We start from the raw sequence: 26,940 nt of genomic DNA, 5'->3' as shown, positions 1-26,940 counted from the left end.
AAAGTTGATGAAGACTCTCAATAATGAGGCATTGGCCGAGGTGGATGCTCTGTACCGTCTGCGCTAGCGGCTCCGACTAGGAGGAGGATCAAGAAGGCTAGCTAGTAGTGGCAGGTGGAACTGATGGTGGTGGACTCGATGGTGCTGCTCTGGCTCAGACCCTCCTCGATCCTGTGAAAATGATGGAAGGGTCTGCTGGGTTCCAACAGTTCTTCCTGATGTATGCTAAATTGATCACGGGACTGAGTGACTCAAAGGCCAGGGTGTTTGAAGTGACCCCATGAACATCTCACAATGTCGTGATCAAGGCAGGAAATCCGAGTCGGGAGGTGCTGGACTGGGTGATCCGTGTGATCTAGCTTGATATCATGTTGCCCAAGTCCATGTCCATCTGTGACACCAGCCCATAGATGAGGCAAGCCTAGTCCAGTTCAGATCTGATATGTGAGAGGTAGGAGCGAGGTTGAAGTAGCTCAAGACGCTCCATGTCTGAGCCAATGTGGTGAGGTCCTTCCTGAGCAGCTTCCACGGGGCTCCGTTGGTGTTCAGAATGAATTTATCGCCTGGTGTGCACAACTTGGCCATAATGACCTGGTGGTTTGGGTAGCTATGCAGATACTGGGAGTAGTTGGGGTACTCCTCCCCCTCCAGGATGATGACGGAGGTCTCCATAAAGTCATTAAATGTCTCAACATCGAATCGAATGACCTTCCCCTGGACCCGACAGTACTTGGGCGAGCCATCCTCTGGATCATAGGCATTTGTGTAGAATTTGTGCACTAGAGCGACGTCGATCCTCTTCTCCGAGAGGCATGTGAGCCGGTGGTGTCACTGTTAGTGTTGGAGCTCCCTGTAAAACTCATCGAACATGGAAAGGGCGACCTCCACATTCCTTTCTGGAAGGATGTTCTGGAGGTGAACGTTGTCTTGTTATCTGTGCCAGGCCACCTCTAATGTGAATCTGGAGGGGTCCTATGTTGGCTCCCCCTTCTGAGGCTGTCTTGGGACTGCGCGTCATTTCTGTGAAGCCATCTGCAAAATAACGAAAACAAAGACTGAAGTTAGTAAAAATGAGGGTGCAATAAGCAAAACACCAGAAGTATATGAGCGCTAAGTGTGGGCTTAGCGCGAGCGGCTCACTAATCACAGGTGCACTGGAATGGAGGATTAGCACAATGTGGCGCTAAGCCTGTGCACCTGCATCTCAAGAGGGTGTTGAGACTTAGCGCAAAGTGGTGCGCTAAGCCCAAGAGTGCCTTCCCTTCAATGGTTGAATGTGCTAAGCGTGGCATGCCGGCTTAGCACGTCCATCGACTGTAACCTAGGACCTCAGGAACTCGCTAAGCATGCAATGGCCGCTTAGCGAGTTCATGCCAAAATTTTCCAGAACTTCATTCTTCCCCATAATGTATCTTTTCGCTAAGCCATAGGCACAGGCTTAGCGAGACTGAACTTGAAGAAATCAAAATATCACATCAGTATGACAGGTTAAGTCAGTGCAATTTCATATACCTAAAAATGCATTTTGTACAGGCAAAAGAATGAGCTTTGTGAGGGGATTATAGTTCAAGAGAATGAAAGGGCGTAAGGAATGCAGTGTAGGGAGTTTGCTTGAACTATTTTAGGCATTGAGAGGTGAATTTGGTTGAGGCAAAGTGATGAGAATCCCAAAGCTTCCCCAATACAGGGACCTATGACCAAGAGTAGGACCAAACAGTCAGAGGATATCCTCCAACAAATGGTATCAGCCATACTTGACAAGGCCCAAGTGGAGAAGGATGAAGGCCCTGATGCACTAACAAGAATCTTAATTGTTGTTGAAGGCCCAAATATTCGAAGGCCCATGTCAAATATTTTTCTATTTTTTTGTAATTTTAATTAAATAAAATTGGTGCCTTTTCAGCTGCACCTCAGCTACACTATATGTATTGAACTCATTTTCAAGAAAAAGACTTTTGGGTATTTTGAGATAATATGTGTGTATTTTGTGAAAGTTTCTCTCTAGGTTCCTTGTTGAACCAATCTCGGACTTATCAATGTAATCCTTGTGGCGTTTACGCTGACTTATCTTCCATCTCTGGAAGTGACATCATCCAAACTCTGTGACCTCTACCAAGTGATCTGCTTCTAATAAGGATCACATCACAAAGAGAGGGAGAAAACTCAAAGAGGAAGTGCAGGAGGTGTTTTTTTGTTTTATGTAAAATGTACAGAGGGAAGGAGAAGGGTTTTTTGGGCAGTTCACGAACTGCCTGCAGTTATGGTTCTCGTGCTTAGCTAACGGGGCTTGCTTAGTGTGCAATCTGACAATTATTGTGCATTTAATAATTCTCGCGCTTAGCGAGCCAGACCCACTTAGCGCACCAAGGACAATGTCCTTTGGTCTTCCCTCATAGATTTGAATTTTCCATCACGCTTAGTGGGAAAGTGCCTACTGAGCGCGGGTCCCGCGGTGAGCGCGCTTAGCGTTGGAGTGACATCATCTTTCATATTTTCAGTTATTCCTTGATGTCCTCCACCCCTTGGACTGTGGCAAGCTATTTATCCTAAGAATTGAAAACAACTATGCATTAAAGAAAGGAAAAGAAAAGAAAAGGTAAGAAATGTTGGGTTGTCTCCTAGTACACGCTTCTTTAATGTCACTAGCTTGACGTGAGACCCCCTTCAAGGGTCTTGAAGATGGATGATGGTGGTCAGCCTCTTGATATCGCCACCATTGTAAATCTTCAACCTCTGACCATTGATAATCCAAGTCTTCTCGGGATCAGATGTGGCAGGATTTATCAGCTCCACTACTTTAGATTGCTACACTTCTTTGACCATGAATGGCCCTGACCACTTGGACTTGAGCTTCCCAGGAAAGAGCCTCAACCTTGAATTATACAATAGCCCTTGTTGTCTCGACTGAAAGGTCTTCTTTAGTAGCTTTCGGTCATGATACATCTTCATCTTCTACTTATAGAACCTGGAGGATTCATAGGCATTGAGCCTCATTTCCTCCAGCTCCAATAGCTGCAATCTTCTTTTCTCTCTAGATTGTGAATCGTCGAAATTCAAGAATTTGAGGGCCCAATAAGCCTATGCTCCAACTCCACCGGCAAGTGACACACCTTCCTATAGACCATCTGAAATGGTGAAAGGCCCATGGGAGTCTTGAATGCAGTCCTGTAAGCCCATAAAGCATCGTTCAACTTTGTTGCCCAATCTTTCCTTGATGATGTGACGTTCTTCTCTAGGATTCTCTTTGATTCTCTATTTGACACCTTATGTCTAACATTATAGTGCCCCCAAAACCTTCTGCAGTTATGCGTTGTAGAAGTGCGTCCCTCCATCGCTAATCAGTACTCTAGGAACTCCAAAACGGGAGAAGATATTCTTCTTTAGAAACTTAATCACAACCCTGGCATCATTCTTTGGGATGGCTATGGCTTCTACACAGTTGGACACATAATCAACAACTACTAGGATGTATATATTCCCGTATGAGGATGGTAGAGGCCCTACAAAATCAATTCCCCAACAATCAAAAACCTCTACCTCAATGATATTTTGCAATGGCATCTCATTCCTCCTAGAAATTCCCCTCGTTCTCTGGCATTGGTCAAAATGAAGTACGTGGTCATGAGCATCCTTGAAAAGGGAGGCCCAGAAAAATCAAGCTTTCAATATTCTGGCATTTGTCCTGTCTCCACTGTAATGGCCTTCATAAGGTGAGTTGTGATAGTGCCATAGGATGCTCTGGGCTTCTTCCCTGGTTACACACCTCCTCAGCAAATTATCTACTCCAATCTTGAACAAATGCGGATGATCCCAGACATAGAAGTGGATATCATGAAGAAATTTCTTCCGTTGATTCCAATTAAGATCATGTGGAATGACCCCAGTAACTTTGTAGTTGGCATTGTCTACGAACCAGGGCCTTTCAGCTGTAGATAAGAGGAATTCATATGGAAATTCACCCCTCACTTCTTTCTCTTTCTGCGTCACTTCTTTATTCACTAATCGGGAGAGATAGTCAACTACTACATTCTCGGATCCCTTCTTGTCCTTGATGACGATATCAAACTCTTGAATCAACATGACCCATCTTATTAACCTTGGCTTTGAATCTGCCTTGGTGAGAAGATACTTGATAGTTGCATGATTTGTGAAGATGACAACCTTAGACCCCACCAGATAGGATCGGAACTTCTCTAAGGCATAGACTATGGCCAGCATTTCCTTTTCAGTAGTCGCATAATTCAACTGTGCATCATTCAGGACCTTGTTGGCATAGTATATGGCATGGAATATCTTGTCTTGTGGCTGTCTAGAATTGCACCCACAACATAATCACTGGCATCTCACATTAGCTCGAACTCCTTGCTCCAATCAGGTGCAACCATTATTAGGGCCAATACCAGCTTCTCCTTAAAAGTCTGAAAGGCTTCTAGACACTCCTCATCAAGCTTGAAGACTGCATCCTTGTTCAACAGGTTGCTCAATGGTCTGCAAATTTTGGAGAAGTCCTTGATGAACCTTCGATAGAAACCTGCATGTCCAAGAAAACTCTTGATACCCTTAGCATTTACTGGCGGTGGTAACTTCTCTATGACATCAATTTTTGCTTTGTCCACCTCAATGCCCCAGGCCGAGATTTTGTGGCCCAACACTATCCATTCTTGCACCATGAAGTGACACTTCTCCCAATTCAGCACCAGATTCGCTTCAACACATCTTCGCAAGACAAGCTCTAGATTAGCCAAGCAATGGTCAATGGAGGGCCCAAAGACTGAGAAATCGTCCATGAAGACTTTTATGCACTTCTCTACCATGTCAACAAAGATGGCTAGCATGCACCTGTGGAAAGTGGCTGGTGTATTAGATAACCCAAATGGCATCCTTTTGTAGGCGAATACACCAAAAGGGCATGTAAAAGCCGCTTTCTCCTGGTCCTTGGGATCCACTACAATCTAATTATACCTTCAGTACCCGTCCAAGAAACAATAGAAGGACTGTTTTGCTAGCCGCTCCAACATCAGATCCATGAAAGGCAAAGGAAAATGGTCTTTCCTTGTGGCTTCATTGAGCTTCCGGTAGTCAATGCACATCCTCCATCATGTGATAGTCTGAGTAGGAATAAGATCATTCTTTTCATTTCAAATGACTGTCATACCTCCTTTCTTTGGCACCACCTGGACTGAACTCACCCAAGCACAGTCAGAAATATGGTAGATGAGTCCAACCTCAAGTAACTTAAGGACTTCCTTCCTCATTTCTTCCTTCATGGATGAATTGAGTCTTCTATGTGGTTGTCTCATTGGTCTGTACTCCTCCTCTATCATGATCATGTGCATGCAATTAGTAGGATTGATTCCATTGAGATCTAAGATGTGCCACCCAATAGCCTCCTTGTGCTTCCTCTTCTGATGATAGGTCACTGCTGATTACCACCAGCTTGACTTCATTCTCCTTTAGGAAGGCATACTTCATGTGCATGGGTAAGGTCTTCAATTCTAGCTTTGGCTTTTCTGGAGGGTTGTCCTTCTTCAAATCTTCAACAACATCTTCCCTTGCATGAATCTCTTTTAACCGCTCTAAGTTCTCCAAACAGGCTTCCAGATCTTTCTCCTTCTCATTAGTTGGGCAATCAACTGCATTTATCAAAGCCTTTTCCAATGGGGAGTGAGTCGCCAAGTGTTGCATAGAGTGGTCTGCCTCTTGCTCAATCACCTCCACCTTGAAGTATGGCTTGTTATTGCTGGGATGCTTGATTGCTTCAAATAGGTTGAAGGTTACCTTCTGATCATCCATGCTCAGCTCTAAGTTTCCATTCCCCATGTCCACCATGCATTTGGCAGTCAACACGAATGGCCGCCCTAGGATAAAAGGAATCTCTTCATCTTCTTCAATGTCCATAATTACAAAGTCCACTGGAAAATTGAAGTGGCGGACTTTGACCAGGATGTCTTCTACCACTCCGAATGGTCTTGTGATGGAGCGGTCCGCCAACTGGAGTGTCATCCTCGTAGGAGCTATCTTTAGATTTTTGATTCTTTGGTACATGGACAAGGGCATCAAGTTGATGCTTGATCCTAAGTCAATGAGAGTCTTCCCTACGGATACCTCCCCAATGGAGCATGGGATGGTCACGTTTCTTGGATCTTTGAGCTTGTGTGGTAGTTTCCTCTAGATCACTGCACTGCAATTGCCCTCTACCACTATGCTCTCATTATTGATATATTTCTCTTTCTTTGTGAGAAAGTCCTTTAGGAATTTGGTTTATAAAGGCATTTGTTGTAAAGCCTCTCTAAAGGGAATGGTCCTCTCCATCTTATTGAAGATGTCAAGAAAATGAGCAAAGTATTGCTCCTTGTCATTCTTGGATGGCACCAAGGGATATAGAGCTTTCTTCACTAGGATTGAGGGTATCTCCTCTCTAGCCTCCCGAGCTAACTGGCTCTTGGTCTTGGTCTTAGTGATTGAGACCTCATCACCTCTCTCCTTATTCTCATTTTTTTTCTTTTTCTCCCTCTTTTCTCTTTTTCTTTTCTCCTTCCTCATCACTCACATCCTCCTCAATTCTCTTTTCCTTCTCAACACTTTCCCTCCTAGTGAAAATTACCTTGCACTCCTCCTTGGGATTCTTCTCAGTGTTGGCCTTGAAGGTTCCAGTGGGCCTTTCAACCATTTGCTTAGCTAATTGGCCCACCTGTACCTCCATATTCCTGATTGCTGAATCAGTACTCTTCTAGTGTGTCACGTTAGTCTGCATGAACTGTACCAGCAATTCCTCCTGCTTGGTGGTTTTCTCCTGTAGGGTGGGTTCTTGGCTAGGAGGATGATGAGATGGACCTCCTTGGTTGAAATTATTCCCTGGATAGGATCTCCAACCTTGGCTCTGTGAAAAATTACCTTTATGATAGAATCCTGGTGGTCCTCCTTGATGGAATCCTCGATGATTCTGGCTGCCCATGTAGTTAACTTCACTGGATGTGTCATCTTGGACCATGCATGAGCCTGACTCATGAGTGCTACCACAGATGTTGCATCTCCCAATGTGCATGACTGAAGATGAAGAAGGTTGCACTGCATGTAGCTGTTGAGGGAGATTACTCAAAGTTGCTATAAGGGTCTCTAAGGTCTTGGCCAAGAGCTTGTTTTGAGCCAACATAACATCTTGAGAAGTGAGCTCAAGAAGACTTTTCTTTATGGTATGTAAGCTCGATCACGGAGGGTGGCATGATCACTGGTTGCCACATTTTCTATCAGCTCATGGATTCTTTTGGAGTCTTCATCTTGATCTTCCCATCGGCTGAGGCATTGAGGAGCTGCTTGGAATGGGGTCGTAAGCCATCAATGAAAATGTTGAGTTGGATTGACTCACTGAACCCATGTGTAGGAGTCTTTCGGAGTAACCCATGGAAGCGGTCAAGTGCTTTACTCAGCGATTCGCCAAGGAGTTGGTGGAAGGATGAGATTTCCACCTTTCCCTCAGCGGTCTTGGAATCTGGAAAGTACTTCTTCAGGAACTTCTCCACTACCTCTTCCCATGTCCACAAGTTATTCCCCTTAAACGAGTGAAGCCATCTTTTTGCTTCACCAGCCAAGGAGAAAGAAAATAAGTTGAGGCGGATGGCGTCTTCTGGCACTCATACTATCTTCACCGTGTTGCAGATCTTGATGTATGTGCCAAGGTACGCATACAGATCTTCACTCGACAGGCCATGAAATAGATTCCCCTGAATCAACTAGATGAGGGAATGAGAATATGTGATGTTGGTTGCGTGCATGTTCGGTCTGGCTATGCTGGTGAAGTACTGAGATGTAGAAGAGCTAGAGTAGTCTTTTAGCATCATCCTCTGTGGACGGTCCTCTGTCATGATGTGTTCTTCAGAGAAAGGATGTGGACTGGTCACAGGAGAGGGAAATGATAATTCAGATAATGAAGGTCCTCTCTCTCCTTGATTACTCTGCACCTCTTGTTGCTCTCTCTTTTTTCTTGCAACATTGTTCCTTCTCTAGGTTGCTTCAATTTCCAGATCCAAAGGAACAAGATTGCTTCCTCGCATACACAAAAGAAACAACTACCATGCAGGTTATCAAAGAAAAAAAAATTAAAACTAAAATTAATTATATATATACATATATTTTTTTTGAAAAATTAAAAACATTAAAAGATAAAATAGAATTCAAATAAAAAATAAAGAATGATTGCTCTCAAATTGGAATTTGTAACAACCAAGTACGAAAACCAAAGTCCCCAACAACAACACCAAAAACTTGTCAACTTATTGGAAAGTGTATCAATTTTATCACAAGTAGTAAAGATTAAAATAAAAGTCCAAGTGTCGAATTCACAGGGACTTTGGTTGTACTTAAGTGATGCAAACCCAATTATTAAGTAATATGAAGAAATAGAAGAAGAAAAGGATAAAGAATTGTGAGTGTGAAAATTGGGGGTAAAAGAAAAGAAGAAAGATAACAAGAAAAATAAACAATAGTTTAAATGCGAAAAGATAAAGTCAGAATACAATAATATTGGGGGCCTAGTATGGCAAAACTATTTATAATGTAATGTAAAAGATTTTCTCTATTTAATGAAATCCTTGTTTCCATCCGCATCTATTGAATTATCCTATCTTTGGTTTCCCGCACAAAGGACCTAGTTTATTTATCCTTTTTCCCCAAATTTCTTTGCAAAGACAAAAATAACAAACCGCATTAAGATAAGAGATGCAAAAATCTTTGGGCAAAACAAATGTCAATGACTTCGCGTTAAGCATGCATTTGCACGCTAAGCTCGCCTTGGGCTTTTTCGTGAGCTTTCTTGCGCTAAGCCCAAGTTGCGCACTGAGTGATACTCCGCTCTGAGCCTGACTTTGCCCGCTCAGCGATAGTGCACATTGAGCCTGGATTGCTCGCTGAGTGAGCTGTCCAATTCTTCCAACTCTTCCTTAATGTTTTTTTTCTTCATATTTTTCATCAATTTTCCTCTAAAGCGCTTGAATTCTTTTTCTTTTGACTTCTGATAATAAAAAATTGTAACAATGTTAATTTCTTCGTTATTTCATTAAAAACAATAGTAAAGTGAAGAAATTATTATCATTATTAGTCAACATTAACTATCAAATTAACTCAGATTTCGCAGTTATCAGTAACCTTGAATTTGTAACCTATCAGGGTTTTTTGTTTATTCCTTTTGAAATAAATATCAAGAATCAAAATCTTATGTAACCTTGAATTTGTAAATTATCAAGGTTCTTTGTTTATTCCTTTGGAAATAAATATCAAGAATCAAAATCTTATGTTGCAATCCTTGCAAACTCTTTTATCAACGCTTATTACTAAAAATAAATCAATTTGTGATCTTGAACTTCCATTACTATCATTAATAATTATTAGGTGTTCTTCCCACTTCTTGAATAAGAGTTCATAATCCTGAAATCATAAGCCATAAAGAAATTAAGAATAATTTTTCCCTTCCTTGAATATATCTCCGAAATCAAAACCACCATGAGCTCTTTAAATTGCTATGTCTTATTGCCAACATATCCATTATTCCATTTAAATCTTCACAGAAGAAAATCTTTTTTGTCTTGTGCAACACTTTGAAACCCCTCCAAATCTTTCCAAAAAATTTCTTTCACGAGAGCTTCCGATCCTACTTGTGGTGTTTCATAAGCACCAATGATATTGATAGATTCCTGTGTAACCATAAATTTTAAGTCTAGAATTCTATCCCCAATTCTTTTGACATCCACACCACACTTTCTTTTCAATCCTTTGCTCCCAGTAATACTACCACATTCTTTTCTCATTTACCAAAGTTTAAATCTCGCAATATCTAGTTCCTTAGTTTTTTTTTTCCAACCCATTTTACTCTCTTGTGGGCACATAAAGTTTATGTATATATCACCTTTATAAAATTATATTTTTTTTTCATTTATAAGACTCAAATTTAAAATGATTTTTTTATAAGATTTTATAATATTTCTTGCATTAATTATTTTTAAATTAAAAATATTTCTCATTATAATATATATATATATATATATATATTGACAAATCATAAAAAAATATTAATAATAAGGATAATTTTTAATATATATATATATATATATATATATATATATATATAAATTTAAGATAAAATTTTTGTCATCAACTAAATTAATCATTTTTAATCTTAATAAATTAGATAATTAAATCATATATATATATATATATATATATATATATATATATATATATATATATAGAATGCGAGGGAGTATATCAAAGTAGTAATATTTTAAGGAACAAACTGAATCGATCACTTCCACATCTATCCAGACAAAACCTTTACTCATGTAAGACTATATTTGAGCATAATGAATTTAACTCATTTCACATTTTGCTATAGTTATATATATAATGCATTACTTCTAAATAAGGACACCACCTTATAGAATTTTTATCGTGAGTGATCTATATTCATTAGTCACAAATTATATATTGGTTGTCGACGACCTAATACAATCCTTTTTCTTTTTCCGAGCTTTGGAATCGACAGTATCGAGGAGTTACAAAGTTATACGATATTTAAGAGAGAGAAAAAAATTCCAAGTTATATTTTTTCTATTTTTTTATAAATCAAGCTAATTAATTAATATACCTTTTAGGGATTGTATGATAAACATGAGAAATGGCTGCATGGTTCAATTCTTTCTTTTTTACGGCAGATATGCATTTATCCTGAACATTGCTATTTTTTAACTAGAAACTTCTTGAAGTAAAGAGTATATATATTTTCCACCTGTCATGATAACCATTTTCAGAGATGCTTTTATAAATTTTGGGATTGTTGACACGAATTGAACCATATATATACATATAGGATGAGGCACTATACATAATAAGAATTTTTGCAAAAGGTACTGTAGTGGGTGGGGGCGAGGGCATCCCTTAGCAAGGACCATCGAAACGATGAATGTTGTTGTTAGATAATTATTTGGATATGAAGAGAATATGTTTATTGGTATGCATTGTGATCTGTCCAACTTCCTAGTGGGCCTAACGTAATTAATAGAATCAATTTGGGGTGAGTATCTTACCATGCATACTTGAGTGCCAAACATTACATTTAAGTCAGACCACGTGGGAAGAAGATAAAAGTGAAAAGAGTTGTCGATTGAAGACTATGTTTTATATAATTATATCAGGTGAAAAGAGTTGTCATCGCGCGATCGTTGTCGTATTTCAAAATGAAAAAAAAAATATTGATTGGAAATTAGAATAAGTAAATACAATTATAAGAATTATGAGTTTATTAATTGTTGTACGTAATTATTGTTTCAAAAATTCATTTTATTGAATTATTAATGCATGAAAAACTTTATACTATACCAGCTATATCTACGTACTTGTTTTTTACAGGCAAATATTACTATTATTCCACTCCAATGATAATATAATGCATGGTGAAGAAAAAAGTTTCGTCATAATGCATCACTATGTACAACTGTTGTTGAACACTTGAACTGCAAAATCTGAACCTTAAATTTCCAGCGACGCACTCTTAACCAGTATTTATCATTACCCAATTTTTTTTTTCTAATTAGAATCCCACCATTAAAATTCTTCTACCATATCACTATGATTTGCATGACATCTTCCATTGTCACAAAGAACTTAAGAACGCTCACAATAATTTAGCACTGGGAAGAGGCAATAAACATTTTATGTAAAATACAAACTAGGGTCGTTTATAATCTAAAATATTGTTTTTAAGACTGTGAATAAGCTTTCTCTTTTGAAGTTATTGCTATTTTAGTTTCTTAATTTTTTTTTTCAAATTCTATTTTTTTATGAAGCTTATATACGCTGAACGAATTAGCATATTTTAAAAGTATTCTTATGGAAAAAGTTAAAACAAATTAATGCACTCCCATTTGTAATAATATTAAGAAAAAGCAAACTCATTCCATTCCTATAGCTTGTCCAAAAGTGGAAGGGTAAATAAGTAAAAATAAAATAACCGCCCACCGTGGGGCTCGAACCCACGACCACAAGGTTAAGAGCCTTGCGCTCTACCAACTGAGCTAGACGGGCCTATATTTAGAAAGATTATCTTTAAAGTTAACAATGTATAAAAATTAGGTTCTCTTGGGTGGCTCACTTCAAATTAATTAGGTTTTTTTTATCGGTAGAAATTGAATATGCAGATAATTTACAATACTTACGTATCTTGTTTAATTTATTGAGCGAGACTTCCTTAATAATTAATTAAGTGTTTAACATAACATTTAGATAACATTAAAAAAATAATTTGGCCACTTGTTTGATATGAAACTATATTCAATGCCTAATTAAGTCCAAGACTCTTCATTGAAATTGATTAAAAATCTAATTTTGTCAAATTTTATTTTTTATTTAATGAGTCTCTTATGATTTTATAATTTTCAATAGATTTTAATTAATAATAAAATGTGTGTTAACAGAGTATATTGTTAGTACTCATCTTTTAAAAATATAGTGTTGGATAATTTCTCAAAATAATTGGAATTGTTCTTGTGTAAAGCAGTTTTGTTGGAGCAGGAGAGTTAGGGTGGACTAGAGCCTTGTTCTACAAATGGGTATAAAATTATAATCAAAATTTCTACACACATAAGGTGAACTATAGCCTAGTCATACAAATAGGTATAAAATTATAATCAAAATAATATCTACACACCTAGGGTGTGCGACAGATAGTTCTTCAAGTAGGAACAAAGTTACAATCAAAATAATCTCCACACACGCCAATATATAAAAATGAAGATTATTCTAAATGCCTGTTTGTTATAGTTTTTTTATTTATTTAAATCACTTCTTTTTTTAAAAAAGAGATCACTTTAAAGAATTTCCATGCATTTGTTTTATTTTTTCAAAATAATCAAAAGCTGAAAGAAATTTAAAATTTGATTAAAGTTACTAAGTTAGAAGCTATTTGTAATCTGATTATATTTTTTAAGTGATTTTTATAATTAGAAGCAAACTTGTTTTTACAAGCAAAAAAGTTTATTAATCAAAAGTTTGTGATGAGTACAAGATGTACCCAGCTTATACACAAAGTTTGTACAGCATAAATAAAAGCACCGAATTGTTTGCTTATTATTGGGTCGGCCCTGCTAACTGAGGTTGGAAGGTGATGGAGAAGCGGTCATTGTTTGTCATGTTGGGACAGTGCTCGAGGTTGATAACAAACCAATTGCAGAAATTAGCATAATAATGGTCCGTTAGTATGTTGCTAGGGTATAACTATATACGAGCTGGTGTGTTAAGTAGCCCATGAACATTAAAAATGTGTTTATCCAAGGATCATATTGTTTTGGTCGAACCGTTTGCAAGTAAATCACATCAAATTATGTTATATGATCATGTTGTGAGTTAAATATTGACAAATACGAAAAATTATTAGATAATTTAAGATCATCACGTTATCCATGATCTCGATCGATAATTTTTCGACGAGAAAAATTATTAAATGATCAAAGATCACCACATCATGCATGATCTCAACTAACAATATTCACATGATTATTGATCCAAACCATAGTTGTTGATCTTAAATCATCTAATAGTTTATCGATAAATAGATCATATTATGTTGTCGATTAGCTTATGTCAATTATCTAGCAAGAGTGCAAGATACATACCTGTGTCATAGGAGTACTAAATTATTTCAACACCATTGTTAGTGTAGATGTTAGTTATGCTTTCTTAGTGGAATCAATGTCTACATATATAGTATCTGCTAGTTAGTTGTTTAAGTTAACTCTCTTAAACCCCAAATGAAGAAAAAAAAAAAAAAGGAAGCTACATCACCAATGTAGCATATACAAAATAATGGATGACTTGGAATTTATGTTTAGGTGAATATGTTAATATCCTTCTCCTTGTCACAAACACATCAAAACAAACTTCAATGTGGTAGTTTTAAATGAACACAAACAAATATAAGTGGCTTAAATATGTTTAACATATCTAAAAAATAGATCATTTTCAATTTATTATCTAAAATTTACTTTTAATCATTACCTAACATTTTTTTATGTTTCAATGTAGTACTCACCGTTAGTCTCATTTTGTTAAACGATGATATGATAGATGAAGTATTACATCAAGCTTAATTACTAACACATCAGTATCACATCATTTTTTATTATTTAAAAAATTCAATTCTCCTTCTCCTTCTTCCCCTTCTCCAATGAAAAACAACCCTGTGCCACCACCGTTCTCCAACTTGTGCCATTTTGCCTCGCCTTCCATCCTCCAAACAGTAACCCTCATCGGTTTCTTTGTTCTCAGAAACCTCAAATCGAAGAAGACGATGTTGTTATTCCTCCCAACCCCAAAATCTCAAACTCCTTCGACTCTTCTTCAATTGGAACTTTCAAGGTTGACCCATTTCACCCTTTTGCCTCAATTTCACAAAAACGTTTGCTTTTCTAATAACCCTAATTTTTGTGAATGCAGATTCATGCTATGGTAGAGTCTAGGTTTTGGACCTTGGTGGATATGGCTAGTAGGTGTTACCTTTGGAGGAATTTGGTCTCTAATTCTTCCAAGAGATCGTGATGATTGATTGTATGTTGTTGTAATTATCCGATTCCATGATCTTTGTGGGACCAAATTGGGTGATTGAACGTTGCCTCTGGGATTGCAATTTTTAGGATTAGTTTGAATGTTATGTATCATATAGATGTTGTTCATAGTGTTGTCGGTTTTGAATGGTGAAAAGTTTGGATTGAACGTTGCCTTTTTCTTTAAGTGCTTTTTCTGTTTTGAATTGTTAGGATTGTTTCTTGTTTCCATGTAAATTTATTAATTTCAATATAGGTTTTCCATGAGATGCTTATGTTTTCGTGGATGGGTTTCGTGGATGGAGAAGAGGATTAATTTTTTTAAATAATTTAAATAATAAAAAATAATGTGACACAAATGTGTTAATGATTAAACTTAATAATGTGACACTCTGTTTATCAAGTCATCACTTAATAGAATAAGATTAATGACAAATATTGAAACATAAAAATACATCTGATACGTAAATAATAGAAAATGAATTTTAGATGATAAATTAAAAATGACCTATTTTTCAAATATGATAAATATATTTTGAATAACGAAGAGAATAAATAAAATTGCAATATTTCAATTTTCTAACTTCAAATATTCATTTCTGGGCATCAACACAACATCTAGGGCTTAAATTATTAAGGGAGCTAAACTTGCTGATCCATATCCTCCAAAATTAATTTAAGACTACTCGGAACCTATTTTATCTATAATTCTACACTTGGTGTAAGGCAGACGTAGAATAAACTCGAATTTACCATACCAATCTTTGCTTTTACTTTGCTCTACAATCTTTTTTCTCTTCTCATTATTCATAATTTTTTTCCCACCATTCCTTCTTTGGGTTGGATTTAGAAACCTTCGATGTTACTGCGGGCTGAAGTATAAGATGTTACACCTGAATAACAGTGGTTTTATTCCTCAGTGGATGTTTTGTTTTTGCTGGTGCCAACCCAATACACTTTGACAGCAACCAATATCTTCTCAGGCACAAGAGGGCCATCCTCATGATCCACCAGTTTGGCTTCCCATCTCATGCCCCTGACAATTTTCTTAACCTTGTTAAGAACATCAACTTCGTCCCGGATGATGATTGCTCCTTCAGGCCTTAGGATGCGATCCATCTCTAGAAGGATGTCTTCTAGGTTGCACCTGTCGATTAAATCAGCAAGATTTTCATTAAAGCCTTTTATGAAAAGTTGATAAACATTCAACTTTTATGTCTTGACACTAGAGTGAATAGAATCCACAAAACTATGACATGTGGCATATGGAAGAAGAGGAAGAAACTTACTTGTCCTGGTACAAGCTGAATAAACCATTAGCATGAATAAGATCATATGTCCTTGGATATGTTGAAAAGCCTTCGCACCTGAAGATAGAAAAATAATGTCATTGCAATTTCATGGTACATTGTTTTCTTCCTCCAATAGGCATAATATAGTGGAGGAAACAATCAGCTCATCCATGATTACTTGCTTGATTAAGTCCGTCAGAAATAGTGAAATACAATACACAATTATTGATTGACGAAAAACCAGAAGCAGCAACAGCAAATAATTCCAATATCTCTTTTTGAGTGGGTTCCGAATTAGGAAAAGAAAAAAAAAGGTTGTCTAAACAAATATAAAGAAAGCCATTTTGCATTATAGTTATCATAAATTAAAGATCAAACAACAATTAGCCATGCATCTCAGCTTAATGAATCATTTTTTTTAGTATAGGAAGCCGACTTGCAAGGAAAATTTTCATGAAATTAGAAGACTCCTACAAAGTTTAACAGGGTTTTAGAAACTTACCAGTCATGATAAATGCCGATCAGACCTCTCTCATAGACAACACCCAAAGTGTTCTCAGCAATTGTAGGCACAACATTCATCACCCAAGACTTTTGTGATTCAAGCACAGCTGCAAATCCTCCAAGGCCTGCATTCATGTCCATCACATTCCGATATCTGGTAGTGCCAATCAATTTATTCATTCTTTTGTAAGCGTTAACATGCTTTTTCCATAATTTGTTGTCCTCTTGATAAGATTCAGCCGTAACCCCTGGAATAATGCCCTGGGCTATTCGAGGAGGGACTGCAAAAAGCCTAGCTGGAAACTTCTGTAACTCCCCTCCAGCAACTTCAGTTTTGCTGGTTACCTCAGGTAAAGGGGTTTTGCAGACCTCCATTTTTTGGTACCTATAGAAAGAATCATTGAAACAAGAAAAAAATTCAATACACACATGAACATAATACAGATATATAATTTGAAAGAATAGAGAACGAAATCCTACGTAACAATGATATCATACAGTATTGAATTTGATACTTGCATGACAAAACCAATCCCTCAAAAATGAAAGCCTACTTAACTTCAAGGATCAAGATTCAAGCATATACCACAGCACACAATACCCACACTCTTTGCAGAAAAAGTAGAAAATAATTTTTCTCCCTTTTCCTTCCAAGTTCCCAAAGTTATTTTAAAAAACAAAATGAAAATTATAGGCATTACCCAACTGTTTATTGATGTCTCCTGTTATGAGAATATCCATTGTACTAAAGTTAACTAAAGAAGTTGAATTGTCATACGATCATTTGCCTTGTATTTATTATTTTATGCCCCACCATGTAGGTCATGCTCTCAACTAAGTCTTGCTCACCTGTAAAATTGCTAAATTTTGGAGCATGGCATGAAGCTATCCAGGAGCACATAATTGTCCAAAAATGTGAATAACAAATAAAAAGAATCAAAGGAACAATGTATGAAATCTTCAATTTTCTGTAAATATTAAAATCTCTTCAACTACATATGATAGTAAGAATAATGATCATGATTCCTGAAGGAAGTGCATAAGGATAAGCAGGACTTACCATACATCATCAGCATTATCTAAATCACATGAATTGGGAGACTTTCTTTTGCAGGATTTATCATTTATTTTCTTTCTCCAAATAGCAATATCACCCTTTTCGTACTTCTTTTCCCAACAAAGACTTTCAGCTAACTCCTCAAGTTTTGTCTGTTCTGCCTTCAGATCTTCCTTGGACCGCTTCCATGTTTGGTAGTATGTTTTCCAATTAATTGGGGGCCCAGACAAAATCCAGTATCCACCAGGCCTTAAGACTCGGTCAACTTCCATTAGATACATTCCCTCTGCATTCAATAATCGGGTGAATGTTCATTAACATTAACAAGCAATTGCATTGAGATAGTGGACAAAAGGATGTCAAATTTACAAGCATATGCATTATTTTGTTTGGAAGTTCAGATGTATCATCATCTAGACATCTACATAAGAAAAGGATAATGACAAAGTATTCTTGATCAATCATATTGACTGTCCAATTTATCACTAACCATTTGAAGTCCATGGTATCAGACATCGAGAACACTGGGCCATATCGAATGCTCTTGATGGGTATGGAAGGCGGATGGTGCCAAGAACACCAATAACAGCAGGTACCCCTCGTTCTAGAGCAAACTGAACTTGTGCTTCATGGTTGTCCTTCGGAGCAAAGGACATAGCCAGGACATTTCTCTTTAGCAAGTAGGCTCCCCAGCTTGCAACCTGTATAATTTTCCATGTTTACACTGATAAAGCAATCACAAACCAACTGAAAGGTATCTATTGAAAAAAAGTAATCTGTGCAACCAAGCATAACAAAAACAAAATGGCAATTGATTCCTAGTATATTCAAAATATTTACATGAAAATTGAGAAATTTGGAATGCAATAGACAAAAGAACATCATATAAGTAAATGGTCAACATGAGATTCCCAAGCAGCAGCCATCAGAAGTAATTCTTAAATTTCTTTCTGCTTAATTGCATCTTAGGGCAGCTATAAATATTTCAGAGGGAAAGACTTCAAAAAAACATTGGCACAAGAATTATGAATTAAAAATACACACATTTAACAAGGAAAAAAAAAAGTGACCCTTTAGCTAAGCATTCTGAATCCAATCTGAAATCCCTTAGTGGTATAAGATCATGGGAAAAGAAAAGAAACTGAGTTATAAAACTTGATTAGGCATTCAGGATAAGGATCTTCTAAAGGGAATTTGTTTTTAAAGTGAAAAAGTAAAGGTGTATGCATCCATCAATTGACTTATACAGCTTTCTGATCTTAATCCATATTAGAGGAGCTTTTACTATTTACTACATATCCTTAAACTAAAGAAAAAGAGCATACTATCAGAAGAATAACTTAATCATTAAAACTTACCCCACAACCAGTGTCCAGTGCTGTTCTGACAGAACCATCTGCAATTGGAATAACTGATGCAAGTTCATCAATATATGCATCTGCTCCTTGAGGGAACATGGTCCCTCCACCTGGAAATTTGAACACATTTCCCTGGAATTGCACCCAGTTTTGAACAGCCTTCTCCACTGTCAAGCTCTTGTAAGGAACATTAGCATAGTAGGCATAATCACGGCTTTTAGGCCATGGAAAAGGAGTCGTGTACCCTTCAGGGGCTGGAATGAGGCAGTGCAATTTTTCCTTTTCAGCGGGACAATGTCTTTCCCTATAGATCATATTCTCTCTTGGGAATTTCATTGCTTGGTCTTGCTCTTGGCAAGGTGTATAATCAGTATATTTCATGTCACACGGCTTGAATGCTTTAGCTTTTAGCACATCAGGTCTGACAATTTCTACATCACTGTGATGGGATTCAAAACTCAAATTGGGTAAAACAGTGCAGCCTGTCATCAGGTTATTAACTTTCAATGCAAGTTTATCTGCCTTCCCAGATCCACTTCTTTGCCATGCTCCCAAAAGATAAAAGAAACAGCACAGACCAAGCACAGCAAATATTGACAGTGGCCTTCGTGCTCTATAGCCCGATGCATTAGTTTTAGAACCCATTAATTGGATGGCAGTACCCTCTCAAACCTATGGCAGTGTACACTGAAACTAATGAGGCTCAAAATCAAGCAAACTACCAAAATTAATAAAGTAGTAATAATTATCTAAGTACACAGAATTTATTATATGTTAACAAAAAAAGGTACTAGTACTGATTTAGAATCTATAAGGTAGTTTGGGGGCACAATTTCTAGCAGGAGAAGACCTTATAATAAACGAGCTTAACTCTCTTTCAACCATAGTTTCATCCGAACTTTGTTTTATTTTTTCTTCTCACGAACATGCAAGCGGATCTAACACTAACATGTGATTTGATAATGATTTTACACGAAGAAAAAGAAACTTTTAAAAACAGAGTTTTTGGTGTCACATTGTCTGATCTTCATAGAATCCAATACCCACTTTCAAACAATCTCATTAGTATAATTGTATTGCATGGCACAACACTCCCCCAACCCCAAATCTCAACTGTTTTAGCTGGATCAGCTGAAGATCTAAAATTGCATCCACCAAAAAGAAAAGCTCATGAAAATTGAATCTTTTCAGTGCAAATGTGAACAAGCTCAAACGATGAACAAATCAAGCTGAAAGGTTGCAAACTAAATCCAACTACTTTAGCAATGATAATAAAGATGATAATAACAATAACACAACCAAATAAAATGCTTATACGTTGACAAAAAAAAAGAAGCAACAGCAGCATGAAAATATCATTTGAGAAACGACCCAGAAAGAAAAGAATGCTCAAAAAGTCATTTATACTACTATTTCACCTTCAAGATCCAAATCAAAGCAGCAAGGTGAGTGAGTGAGAGAGAGAAAGTTAGCACTATATTTGTAAGTGTGTTTTTCAGTGGAACAAAGTTGGAAAGTGACTAGTAGTAACGGGAAGGGGAACAGAAAAGATGATGACTTTGGACAGTCGGATTACATCATTTTTTATCCTTTATATTGCCGACAGAGGTAAGGGTAAGGTAAACAAGACGACTTTTCGAGTACGACCCATAAAATAGGTATTCACGGTGCGAACATGAGTTTCGAGAAACGATTGCCGTTTAGATTTATTCATATTTAAATGAAGGGCGCAGATGATTTGGATTTAAGCTGATCATAAAGCACAAAATAATAATGTTATAATTTTATTTTATTTCTTATTTTCTATTTTCTCCTCCTATTTTTTTCTCTTTCTTGGCGGTGCCGGATTTGCCGTCGACGATGTCGGAGTTTATACTCAGATCTCTTCACCCTCCGCAACCTAAGGCGCCTCATCCCTATGCTTCCACCCCAAAACCAACACCACCACCGTCACTGCCACCGCCACAACCCAATTATCCACCAATCTCGACTTCGCCGCCTACCACCTCCCCTGCGCGTCCACCTTCTCCGAGCACACCCCCTGCGAGGACCAAAACCGCTCCCAACATAATTTTTTTGTATAAAAAATCTTTAGATCTATGAAAGTCATTCAGGTAATGATAAAGGATGTTGATTGTTTTTTCTTCTTTTTTTCTTCTGTGTAACTTTTTTTTTTCTCTGCAATTGTTGTGTCATGTTCCACGTTCATCTTCTCACAATAGTTATGATATAATAAATTAAACGGTGAACTTTTTTCTCAAACAATTTTTTGAGTTGGAATTCAGAAAAAAAAGTTTAGAAAAGATTCAACTTTTGCTTGTGGATGATGTTTTTTCAATTGGGTGTGTAAAAGAATAAAGATGCAAGGAGAGAAAAAAGCCAGCCATTAATTTAATTTATTATTTTATCAATTTATTCCAGTGCAATTTTCCATGATAGTATGTAACTTATTTTGACCATTGATCATAAAGAATGCACATCTAACGATTGTAATTGTTTTAGTACCGTGCATACCTTGTAGAACTAAAGTATACCTGGAACCGTGTGTATCCATCTAGGGGTGCGCACGTTAGCCGGCGTCGGTAAACAAAGTCCTTGCAAGATAGTGTATAACTTGTTCCCTGACACACGATAAATGTTCTTGGTACCCTTGTTTGTCACGGCATCAAATACATCCAAATTCACAAGTTAACAGGAATATATCTGGCCTGCAGCAATGATGCCCCTAGAATTCCAATGTTGATGAAACTTTACCAAACCTATTCAACACATGGATGTATTTAATTAGCATTTTAAAAGATTTATTTTTATAAAATAGTCTTTTGAGATATTTAATTAAAATTTTTAAATAATAAAAATATTTTTTTTATATTTAATTAAGATTATTAGGACTTTTTAAGAAATTCAATAAAATTTATTAATATTCAACTAAAATTTTTTATAACTTTAAAAAAATCTTAAGATATTTAAAAACATAAAAATTTTGATAATTGTTTTAGGATGAATTTTAATAGGTTTTTTGAGATTTTTTAATAGAAAATATACAGTAAATAATTTCATTTAAACCCTAGAAATTTTATAAGACTTTTTTTTTCTCCTAATTGATTTGTTTTGTTTTCTCATTATACATAATTTCTTTATTTCTTTGTTGAAAATGATAAATATTTATAATATTTTTACTCTTTGAATTCATAGACCCATAGTCAGCATGTCCTAGAATAATTTCATGTCCTAGAATAATGATATTAGAGATCTTCACAAATTCGTTGAATTTGAGACATTTTTATTATACGTTTATTTTTAATGAATGTAAAAAATTGATTAACGTATAAATTGATAAATATATAAATGATTTATTTTTGTACATGAATTTTTGTGGTACATTTATAAATAAAGTTTGAAATAATTAATTATTGGACACATTTATTGTTTGGTGAAATCGTTATTGTAGAAATGATGACAAGTTTGTTGTGCTTATAAATATGTTATGAAAAATTAATTTGTTATATAACAAGTTTAAGATTATTTTTTTGTATAAGATGAATTTTATTTAAATTGTTAGGTGAGAAAAATTCATAATTTTTATCAAAAATTTTGAATTTTTAAAAATTTCATAAAGTCCTTTAAAATCTTAAAAAAAAATTATGAATTCATATTTTATAAATTCATTAAAATTCAAATTATTAAAGCTTAATCGTAAAAGTCATTTAAAAAAATCTTAAAAATCATTATATTCTTACAAAATCTTTTAAAAATAAAAAAAAAATTATGCCAAGATATTTTTTTAAAATCCTAATCCAAAATACCCCTTAATAATTTACCCTTTTGGCATAAGGATTTTAATTTAGTATGTTTGCTATCAAAATGTAATGTTAGGCAATTCAGCATTCATATACTATTTTTGCTTCTTTTTTTTTTACATAATACATGTATATATATTTTACATGAAAAATAATATATCCTTCTATCTTTATTGTAAGATCCAGTTACAAATATTAAAAAATTTAGTTAATTTAGTAAAAAGCTCCCCTTAAAAAAAGTTTAAAACATTAAATTTATCTTAAATTAGTATTTTTTTTAAAACTATGCATGTAAAAAAAATTAACAAAAGTTATGTTTCTTCAATATTACGTTATTCAACAACTAAGTTAATGCAAAACACTTCTGTGAAAAATAATTAATACATAAAAATTATAAGTAAGACCTAAAGATTAAATTATATTTTTAAGTTAGATCTTATAAAAAAGAATATGATGGAATATTTTTTTAATATCAAATACATGATTATTACAAGTGAAAATCATTAATTAAACTGGAACAATATATAACAGATTTAAAATAATTAATTAAACTGAAACAATATATAAAGATTTAAATTTAAAATCATTAATTAATCTGGAACAACATATAACAGATCATCTATATGTTTAATGATTATTAATTTACTATTTTTGCTAGCAATTATGATGTACGTACGTCGAATAAATATTTGAAATGATGAGAAATACAAAATAAAATAAGTATTTAAAATATAGAAAAAATATGTGCATATTTGAAATTAAAAATTTAGGAAATATAATATTAAGAATGACATATGGTATTGTTTAAATAAAATTTGGTCAAGAGATTTAACTTCCCTCACAAAAATTAATTCTAATAGTATAACGTATTAAAGTTGAATGAGAAAATTGGGAGATGCCCTCAACACCATTCGGTCACTTTCCTAATTCAATTAAGCTGCGACAAAGAATTGATATCCTTAATTTGAGGGGATCTAATAACTAAATCAATCTAAACATCATTCAATGCATGCATCATAGATTAACTACATAATATATTTTTTTCTGACTGATTAAATATATAATTTAATTCTTCCTAAAAAAACTATATAATATAATTAAAAGTAATAAAACGCGTCCATAATTATAGCATATTTTCAGTAATGTATGAAAGAAAAACAAAAGACATCACGTGCTGTCGGTGTAGAAGTATATCATAACCGCTCTATACAATTGATATCTTGGTAATATTAAAATAGTGAGCACCATTGTCTTGCATTATTAAACCAAATGTGTTACCATTTAGGATTTAAATGTTAGTCTTGATATAAAATAAATTATTAAGAAGAAAACACTAATTTTATATGTTTAGAGTTTTTAACAAACATTAATTATTTATTTTTGGTAAATTAATGTTTCATATAAAAAAAATCAAACCAAGTGTTTTTTTCTTCAATGGCACCAAGTATGTTTTCTTTCAACAACACAAATTAACAATGAACCATGGCTCAGGGTTTGTAAGTTGTAAAATAGGTATTAAGTAATACTAAATTACTTTTTAAACAGTTTAAAATTATACTTAAAAATTTTAAATTATTTTACTTTTACTTTACTTTAATTATCTCTCACATCAAGTTTTTTTTAAGGATTAAAGTAAGGTTATTTTCCTTCGAGACGTGTACATATTTATCAGAAAAGTTGATTATTTATATGTACAACACATTTTCCAATAAAGAGAGAAAAATATAGAGAAGAAAAGAGGGGAGAAAGAAATACTATGAGATGTAGTTAATCTGTTAATGATATATATGACTAAGAGATATATTGTTTCTTATTATTTATTTTTTAAAGAGCAACGGAAATAAAATAGATACTTTTTAAATCTAAATATAAAAAGTTTAGTATTAGTATGTGACATTATTGATGGTAAATGATATTTTGAAAACTATTTTAAGTATGCTGAACTAATAATCACTTGTTAGCAGCGTAACTTTATAAAATACTGATTAAAAATGTTAATTAGCTCCTCCTTAAAAGATTATTGTAAACAAAAAATGTTGATAAAAAAATTGTTAGAAATAATAATAATAATTTCATAAATTCTTCTACTTGAGTTTTTTTTTTTATAAAATTAATACCTCACAAATACTTATTAACATTTTAGAGAAAAAAAAAAACAAAAACAAAGTAAGAATCTCTGCCGAGTGCCAGACACAACAGGAAAATGATTGTATCATTTTCTCACATTATTTGCCGTCACCATCTTCAATTTGTCATCAGAGGCCCCTGTCCTTTTTCACCACTCATTTGCAAATTGTCAAATTGCGTATTACTTTCTGGGCCAAATTTACCGAATTTAAGATGTTACCTCCTACATCTCAATTTTTATTTTATTTTTTTTTACTTTTTAGATTGGTCATTCAAGTAGACGAGTTGTTAAAAGATATAATTATTTTGAAATGTAATTTTACATTATGGAATTAGGCAATCCCAAAGTTAAAAAAAAAAATGTATAAGAAATAACTTTTGATGCAGGAAGCAACAACATAAATTCAATTACTTACCAAACTTTTTTTACCACAAATTGAACAAGAGACCAACTAGTAGTAGTAGCAAATTAAGGACGTTCTGGGCCCAAAATGCTTAATTTAATTATCAGCTCATGCTCAGGATGGGTCAATCTGAGACTAATTAGAGTAGCAAATCTAACGGACTTGATTTTTCTCCTAGAAGCTGCAAGAAGACATTCCATTGTTTAAGCATGCAGGTCTCATGAAAGTACAACTTTGTCCGCTGAAAATATCTGCATAAGATTCAGTCCATATTTTATACTCCACAAAAGTCTCAGTCATTTCATCTTTTGAATAACTTTGCATGCTAATGATTGCGTAATCTGTATGGCTCTTTCTGAATCAGTGGTAGACAATGAGATGAATTACAATTATAATGAATGAATTAGAATGTTTTCTATTGTTAGAATATTTATAACGAAATGGAACCAAAAATTTATTCTGTTATTTAAGAAAATGGCATTCTCACATTACCCAATTTTAAATATATCATCCTTGAGATGTTAATGATTAGATTAAAATTTGTAAAAAAAAGAAGTTATTTTATAATTTGAAAATTGTGTTCTATCAAGTACATCTCAAATTTGAGAGAAGAAAATTATGATTAAGCAATCGAACAGAATGAAACACGATTCATCTTTTATTATTATTGTTGTTGTGTTTTATTCTTATTTTTATAAATCAAACTGAAATAATTTCTCCTTCTATTTCATCCTCTGCTGTCAGTCCAAACATAACCTGATGTGATGACTTGTGGATGTGTTTGACTTAATTTTTTATTTAAAAATATCTTAAAATTAAATATTAAAATAAGAGTTTTATAAGTAAATTAAAAGTTGTTAGATACATTATGTTGTATTTTTTAACTTAAAAGAGCTAATCAAAGAGAGAATGGAGCAAGAGAATGGCGAGATCATTTCATAATTAAATGAGTTTTCCTTATGTCCTCTTAAAGGGTAAAGATAATTTTCATGAAATTCAACTTGGGACAATGATCCTTATTTATAAACTTAATTTGTGATATTTTTAATTTGATACCTGAAAAATAAAAAATACTCCACCAAGCAAATTGTCGATAAAACTTCAAAATGGCAGTTTCTTTGGCCTCTGTACATTTATTTCCATAACAATTATCCCCCTTACCATTTAAAACTTTAATTTTAAATTAGCCCACTTTATTTAGGCTTATACAAAGACAACTAAACATTTTTTAAATTACATGTATGTCCTTATACATTGAATTTTATTCTAACATATCCCCACGAAGCCATATATATAACTTTATAAAAATATATTCAATTTATGAACTTAATATTTTGCCATTAATAAAATAAAAATAAGAGATAAGACAAATTAAATATCCAGGGGAAAGTAAAATTATAAAATATAGTTATTTAAAACAATTTGTATTCATTTATATTTTTAAATAATTAATTGGAGTTTAATTATTATACATTGATACTTTTACACTTTTATCCAATAAAATATATATATATATATATATATATATATATATATATATATAAATTTGTTATTAAATGATGATTATTATATCATAATATAAAATAATTTTACATTTTCATTAATAATAATTTTTTGTCAATTAATTAAACAAATCATAGACATTTTTTTACAGCAAAATCATAGACATTTATACCTCAAAATCAGACACTTAGTACAATACTTTCCTCAGTGGGTCAATGCTAGCTATTTCCATTTGACGAAGCTTTTTACATTGCCCCTTCAAAGGCAAGTGCTTTGTATAATAGTTGGTGGCCAATGCTAACTGGTGAGT

General features: G+C 34.3%; 1 protein-coding gene and 1 non-coding gene across 5 annotated transcripts; both read right to left on the bottom strand.

Annotated features, from left to right (window-relative positions):
- Positions 1 to 11,999: 11,999 nt before the first annotated feature.
- TRNAK-CUU (transfer RNA lysine (anticodon CUU)) lies at positions 12,000 to 12,072 on the bottom strand. Its single transcript has one exon. It is a non-coding gene; the product is annotated as a tRNA-Lys (tRNA).
- A 3,065-nt stretch (positions 12,073 to 15,137) lies between these two features.
- On the bottom strand, positions 15,138 to 21,139 carry LOC100527886 (probable methyltransferase PMT14). Of its 4 annotated transcripts, none has more exons than XM_006600826.3 (7): positions 20,215 to 21,139; positions 18,797 to 19,483; positions 17,929 to 18,139; positions 17,442 to 17,724; positions 16,380 to 16,766; positions 15,875 to 15,952; positions 15,138 to 15,732 (listed from the first exon to the last, which is right to left on the bottom strand). In XM_006600826.3, the coding sequence occupies exons 2-7, from the start codon at positions 19,439 to 19,441 to the stop codon at positions 15,495 to 15,497; spliced, it is 1,842 nt and encodes a 613-aa protein (XP_006600889.1). In that variant the 5' UTR covers positions 19,442 to 19,483; positions 20,215 to 21,139; the 3' UTR covers positions 15,138 to 15,494. The 4 variants fall into 4 exon arrangements, with proteins under 4 accessions (XP_006600889.1, XP_006600888.1, XP_040867158.1 ...); XM_006600825.4 differs by having other exon boundaries at positions 18,797 to 19,468; XM_041011224.1 differs by lacking the exon at positions 20,215 to 21,139 and adding an exon at positions 19,647 to 20,169 and having other exon boundaries at positions 18,797 to 19,468.
- Positions 21,140 to 26,940: the final 5,801 nt, after the last annotated feature.

Source organism: Glycine max, chromosome 17 (assembly GCF_000004515.6).
Source record: "Glycine max cultivar Williams 82 chromosome 17, Glycine_max_v4.0, whole genome shotgun sequence".
Taxonomy (NCBI): domain Eukaryota; kingdom Viridiplantae; phylum Streptophyta; class Magnoliopsida; order Fabales; family Fabaceae; genus Glycine; species Glycine max.
This window is presented reverse-complemented; position numbering and strand designations above follow the sequence as displayed.